Raw genomic sequence first — 6,609 nt, 5'->3', positions numbered from 1 at the left:
GTGAATCATGATTAAAGAAAATATACACCTAAAAGAGAGATTTACAACCTAACAAAAGAAGACTTTGACCATTGAACCCTATGGAATCATATACCAAAGAAGTCTATTTAAAGAAGAGGATAGTTCATCCCAAGACAACCCCCATCACACACATTACATTCATCTCTATTTCTCTTCTCCCTCTCATAGCCTGTATATAGTCTCTTTTAGAAGTTAGGCATTGAAGAGTTGTCAAGTGTTTCAAGGAAGCCATCCAAGCAACCTATCACTAGTTCTTAATTCTAAACTCTTACTCTTGTTATTTCTTTCATCATCTTTATTGATTATGGAATATTTATCAAGTATTGTTGAGTTTTATTTAAGTACTATGTGTAACTAATTTCTTATACTAGGGGTTTGATGTGGCTTAATCTCTTTTCTAATTTATGCAATTAGATTTATTTTTCCTTATTCAAGTTATGATTCATTAATGATCTTAATGCTTCTAGGCAGAATTGTCCCCTAGATTGATTTATTTCAATTATCACTATCGGAAGAAGGATTTTTGATAAGAAAAAGTTTAATAAATCACATGAGAATAACAACTTGATGCGGAAGCTATATGGTTTGACTCATGGGGGGTTTTCATGAATTAACAACCTTAGTTTATGGATTCATAAACAAACTACAAAACCTAATGATTTAATTTATATTTGATTGCGCTATTGGAAGATAGGTAATTAAATGGAATTAAAATAGCTAGCAATACATCGGAAGAGCTTGTTAGTGAATTCAGAGTTGTTTCCTCTACTTGAATAATTAAATTGATTAATGAATTAATGAAATAAATTGGATAGAGTTTAAGTGAAATCAAAACCCCTAGTAGTTTTACTTCCTTGATTTCTTTAATCAATAATTGCTCGTTTAACCTCTTATTCTTACTTGTTAAATTTAATTTCTATAAACAATTTCCTCATTTATCGTTTAAATAATAACAAGATAACATAATTTTGGTACTTGGATTACAATCCTCGTGGGAACGATATCTCACTCATCATATATTACTTATAGCGATTCGTACACTTGCGAAATAAGCTGTCAAGTTTTTGGCGCCGTTGCCGGGGATTGGCAAAGCCAATATCAATACGAATCATCTTGTTATTAATTTAGACATTTATTTATTTGTTTTTAGTCATTTAATTTCTCTGTAGACTATCTCAGGTTTTATGCAAAGAAGATCTAGAAGGACAGAACCCCTGATCTTTGATCCAGAAATTGAGAAAACCTGCAGAAGGAACAACGCAGCAAGGAGAGCACAAGAAAACAGAACCGAACAACAATCAAACATGAACGAAAATAATCCTCCACCTCCAGAAATGCCTCTTGCTGCAAATCCTCAGAACGGACAAAACGTCCGCACCTTGCGGGATTACACCACACCTTCTGTTAACGGAGCTACCTCCAGCATCACTAGACCAAGAGTGGAAGCAAATAATTTTGAAATTAAACCAGCAATAATACAAATGCTTTCCACTTCTATTCAATATGGAGGACTCCCTAGTGAAGATCCTAATGCTCACATCACCAATTTCCTGGAAATTTGTGATACTTTTAAACAAAATGGTGTTTCTGACGATGCCATTAGATTAAGACTCTTTCCTTTCACTCTAAGGGACAAAGCACGATCATGGTTACAATCTTGTCCTGCTGGGAGTTTTACAACTTGGGAAGAGTTAGCCCAGAAATTTTTGGCTAAATTCTTTCCATCTTCTAAAACCACCAAATTAAGAAATGAGATCATGACTTTTGCTCATCATGATCAAGAAAGCTTGTATGAGGCTTGGGAAAGATTTAAAGATTTGTTAAGAAAATGTCCTCACCATAGTTTGCCCAAATGGTTACAAGTTCAAACTTTCTATAATTCATTGTCACCTAACATTAAAATCACTTTGGATGCAGCTGCAGGAGGATCCTTTGAAAGAAAAGAGATCGATGAGGCATATGATTTAATAGAAGAAATGGCAAGCAATAGCCATTATCAAAGCAGTTCTGAAAGAAGAAAAACTGCTGGAATCTATGAAATAGATGCCATCACTGCACTCAATGCCAAGGTTGATAACATGGTAAGAAAGCTCGATTTGCTAACCACTAAATCTGTGAACTCTATCATACAAACTCGTGACAGATGCAATGAACCGCATGGAGTTGGAGAATGCATGCAAGATTCTGCAAATCCACAAACTTTGGAGCAAGTGAACTATGTGATGAATCAACAAAGGAGGAACTACCCATATTCGAATCCCTACGATAACAGGTTGAGGAATCATCCAAACCTCTCTTATGGTAATTCTAACAACACTTTAAATGCACCACCAGGTTTCTTGCCTCCGAAGAAAAAGTCTCATGATGATCTCCTCACTGCCCTTTCAAAATCGCACATGGATTTCATGAACGAAACAAGAGAACACAATAAAATCCAACAAGCTGCGATAAGGAATCTGGAAATCCAAATGGGACAGTTTGCAAACATGATGGCAGCTAGACCTCAAGGTACGTTACCTAGCAACACGGAAAAAAATCCTAAGGAGCAGGTACAAGCCATCACCTTGAGGAGTGGAAGAGAGTTGGAGGAAAAACCCAGAAAAGAGAAAAAGAAGGAAGAGGAAGAGAGGAAAGTGCCTATCATTGATCTGGTGGAGAAGGAAGAAGTGAAACCGTACGTTCCACCCGTTCCATTTCCACAAAGGTTGAAAAAGACACAGGATGACCAAAGCTTCATGAAATTTCTAGACGTCTTCAAAAAGCTTCAAATAAACATTCCTTTTGCTGAAGCTCTTGCTCAAATGCCAAGCTATGCAAAATTCTTAAAGGAAATCTTGAGCAAGAAAAGAAAGATCGATGACCAAGGAATGGTAAAACTAACTGAGGAATGCAGTGCGATCATTCAAAACAAATTGCCACCAAAGCTTAAAGATCGAGGGAGTTTTTCTATTCCTTGTAACATTGGCAATTTAAATTTTGAAAAGGCTTTAGCTGACTTAGGAGCTAGCATAAATCTGATGTCTTATGAAGTTTTTAAAATGCTAGGTATGGGGGAACTCAAGCCAACAAGGATGTCTCTACAATTGGCAGATCGATCGATCAAATATCCCAAAGGAATTATCGAAGACGTACTGGTCAAGGTAGGAAAATTCATTTTTCCAGTAGATTTTGTCATCCTTGACATTGATGAAGGAAGAGAAGGATCATTGATCCTTGGAAGACCTTTTCTTGCAACTGCAAGAGCTCTAATTGATGTACATGATGGGAAACTGACATTGAGAGTAGGTCAAGAAGAAGTTGTTTTTGATGTGTTAAAGTCTTGTAAACTTCCTATGGACTACGATGATTGCTTTAGAATAGATGTAATAGATACATGTGTAGATAAAACTCTATATAGCATAGATGATAACAATGCAGAAAAAGAAAAAGAAAAAGAAGACACACCACCTAACCAAGAACTGAAGCAGCTTCCTCCTCATTTGAAGCATGCATTTCTAGGTGAGAACAACTCCTTTCCTGTTATTATTTCCTCTCACTTAACGCTTGATCAAGAGGAAGGATTGTTGCAGGTTCTTCGAAAGCACAAGAAGGCAATAGGGTGGTCAATTTCTGATTTACAAGGAATAAGCCCAAGTGTATGCATGCATAAAATCCTAATGGAAGATGACTACAAACCTTCAATCGAACATCAAAGACGTTTGAATCCGAATATGAAGGAGGTGGTGAAAGCTGAAATCATAAAACTTCTGGATGCCGGTATTATCTATCCAATCTCCGATAGTAGTTGGGTAAGTCCTATTCAAGTGGTGCCAAAGAAGGGAGGTATGACTGTCATCTTTAATGAACACAATGAGTTAATTCCCACTAGAACAGTCACAGGTTGGCGTGTGTGCATTGATTACAGAAAATTAAACAAAGCAACACGTAAAGACCATTTTCCCTTTCCTTTTATTGATCAAATGCTTGAAAGACTTGCAGGTTATCCCTTCTACTGTTTCTTGGACGGTTATTCCGGGTACTTTCAAATACCCATTGCTCCAGAAGATCAAGAAAAGACTACTTTCACTTGTCCTTATGGCACTTTTGCCTATAGGAGAATGCCCTTCGGACTATGCAATGCTCCTGCAACCTTCCAAAGATGCATGATGTCCATATTTTCTGATATGGTTGAGAAATCCATTGAGATATTTATGGATGATTTTTCTGTATTTGGATCTTCTTTCGATGCATGTCTTTATAATCTATCTTTAGTAATGCAACGATGTGAAGATACTAACCTTGTGTTGAATTGGGAAAAATGTCACTTCATGGTTAGTGAAGGTATTGTCTTGGGGCATAAAATCTCTCAACAGGGAATTGAAGTAGACAAAGCCAAAGTTGAGGTAATTGAAAAACTACCTCCTCCTAACTCAGTGAAAGGCATAAGAAGTTTTCTTGGTCATGCAGGGTTCTACAGAAGGTTTATCAAAGACTTCTCAAAAATCACAAAACCTCTTTGTAATTTATTAGTTAAAGATGTCCCTTTCAATTTTGACAAAGAATGTTTAGATGCTTTTAACAGATTAAAGAAGGAGTTAATCTCAGCACCTATCATCACCACACCAGATTGGACTCTCCCATTTGAACTTATGTGTGATGCTAGTGATCATGCTGTTGGAGCTGTTCTTGGACAACGAAAGGACAAGAAGTTGCATGTCATTTATTATGCTAGTCGCACATTGAATGATGCACAATTGAATTATGCAACTACTGAAAAAGAATTGTTAGCTATTATTTTTGCTTTTGATAAATTCAGAGCATATTTAATTGGGGCCAAAACAATAGTTTACACAGACCACTCAGCCATCAAATATTTGATAGAAAAGAAAGATGCTAAACCGAGACTGATTCGTTGGGTTCTCTTATTGCAGGAATTTGATCTGGAAATTTGAGACAAAAAGGGAACCGAGAATCTGGTGGCTGATCACCTTTCCAGGTTAGAATTAGGACAAGAAGATACAACCGAGCTACAAATCAACGAGAGTTTTCCCCATGAGCATCTTCTGCTAATGACTCAAACCCCCTGGTATGCTGATATAGTCAACTATCTTGTGTGCAAAATTACTCCTCCCAATTTTTCTTATCAACAAAAGAAAAGATTTTTCCATGATATCAAATACTACTATTGGGAGGAACCATTTTTGTTCAAATATTGTAGTGATCAACTATTCAGGCGGTGTATACCGGAAAGTGAAATGGAAAGTGTCCTTAAATTCTGCCATTCAATGGAATGTGGAGGACATTTTGGAGCAAACAAGGCAGCAGCACGTATTTTGGAAAGCGGTTTGTATTGGCCTAATCTGTTTAAAGATGCTTTTAACTATGTTCGTCTTTGTGATCGATGTCAAAGGTTAGGTAACATTTCAAAGCGACATGAGATGCCTTTGCATGGCATTCTTGAGGTTGAAATTTTCGACGTTTGGGGTCTAGACTTCATGGGACCATTTCCATCATCATACTCAAACCAATATATCTTAGTGGCAGTGGATTATGTATCAAAATGGGCAGAAGCTGTTGCCCTTCCCAATAACGATGCCAAAAGTGTAATGAGCTTCATCAAGAAATACATTTTCACACGGCATGGTACTCCAAGAGCAATAATCACCGATGGAGGTAAGCATTTCTGTAACAAGTACCTTGACTCACTACTTTCCAGATATGGCGTTACACATCGTGTAGGTACTCCATATCACCCTCAAACAAGCGGACAAGTAGAAGTCACGAACCGGGAAATCAAGAAGATTTTGGAGACAACTGTTGGCCAATCAAGGAAGGACTGGTCCAAGAAGCTCGATGATGCTCTTTGGGCCTATAGAACTGCTTTCAAGACACCAATTGGCATGTCACCATATCGAATGGTGTACGGTAAGGCTTGTCACCTCCCTGTCGAGATGGAGCATAAAGCATATTGGGCAATCAAATTTCTTAATTTTGACACTAAGGAAGCTGGTCAAAAGAGGTTGCTTCAATTGAATATGATGGATGAAATAAGGCTCCACGCTTATGAAAATGCCAAGATTTATAAAGAACGCACCAAACAGTGGCATGATAAGTGTATTATTCTGCGGAATCTAAGGGTAGGCCAGCAGGTATTACTCTACAACTCTAGACTCCGCCTTTTTCCAGGAAAATTGCGCTCAAGGTGGTCCGGCCCCTTCACAATTAAAGAAATTTTCCCGCATGGAGCAGTAGAGATTATGGACAGTGACCGAAGTTTCAAAGTTAATGCTCACCGATTAAAGGTTTACCAAGGTGGAAATTTTGATCCTGTTAAAACCGCTATCAATCTTGAGTAAGTTTGAATCAGGTTCGGTACGTCGAACTTAACGACGTTAAACAAAAGTGCTTATGGGAGACGACCCATTTTCATTTTGATTATTTTGTTTTATGAGTTTGTTATAACTTTAATTGCTTTTTACAGTTTTTAAAAAAAAAAAAAAAAAAAAAAGGGAGAAACACGCCCTGGACCGTGCAGATTTGCACGCCCGTGCCTTCATGCATGCCCACAGGCGTGCAGAACCGCACGCCCGTGCCAGGTATGATAAGTGC

At 37.6% G+C, this 6,609-nt stretch overlaps 2 protein-coding genes and 1 non-coding gene across 3 annotated transcripts; 2 read left to right on the top strand and 1 right to left on the bottom strand.

Moving 5' to 3' along the window:
- Positions 1-1,325: 1,325 nt before the first annotated feature.
- LOC149497533 (uncharacterized) lies at positions 1,326-2,386 on the top strand. The gene is made up of 2 exons (XM_089719206.1): positions 1,326-2,293; positions 2,356-2,386. The coding sequence occupies exons 1-2, from the start codon at positions 1,326-1,328 to the stop codon at positions 2,384-2,386; spliced, it is 999 nt and encodes a 332-aa protein (XP_089575332.1).
- On the bottom strand, positions 1,761-1,867 carry LOC149497534 (small nucleolar RNA R71). Its single transcript, XR_016320294.1, has one exon. It is a non-coding gene; the product is annotated as a small nucleolar RNA R71 (small nucleolar RNA).
- A 502-nt stretch (positions 2,387-2,888) lies between the features above and the next one.
- Positions 2,889-4,167, top strand: LOC149497532 (uncharacterized). Its single transcript, XM_089719205.1, has 2 exons — positions 2,889-3,809; positions 4,000-4,167. The coding sequence occupies exons 1-2, from the start codon at positions 2,889-2,891 to the stop codon at positions 4,165-4,167; spliced, it is 1,089 nt and encodes a 362-aa protein (XP_089575331.1).
- The last annotated feature ends 2,442 nt before the right edge of the window (positions 4,168-6,609 follow it).

Source organism: Jatropha curcas, chromosome 3 (genome assembly GCF_041381405.1).
Source record: "Jatropha curcas cultivar XTBG-Jc1 chromosome 3, XTBG_Jcur_1.0, whole genome shotgun sequence".
NCBI classification, from domain to species: Eukaryota; Viridiplantae; Streptophyta; class Magnoliopsida; order Malpighiales; family Euphorbiaceae; genus Jatropha; species Jatropha curcas.
This window is presented reverse-complemented; position numbering and strand designations above follow the sequence as displayed.

Coding starts and splice junctions, on each gene's coding strand:
- LOC149497533 (XM_089719206.1), top strand. CDS start 1,326: ATGAACGAAAATAATCCTCCACCTCCAGAAATGCCTCTTGCTGCAAAT. Junction 2,294..2,355: donor TCGAATCCCTACGATAACAG/GTTGAGGAATCA, acceptor ATGCACCACCAG/GTTTCTTGCCTCCGAAGAAA.
- LOC149497532 (XM_089719205.1), top strand. CDS start 2,889: ATGGTAAAACTAACTGAGGAATGCAGTGCGATCATTCAAAACAAATTG. Junction 3,810..3,999: donor CAATCTCCGATAGTAGTTGG/GTAAGTCCTATT, acceptor AAAGACTTGCAG/GTTATCCCTTCTACTGTTTC.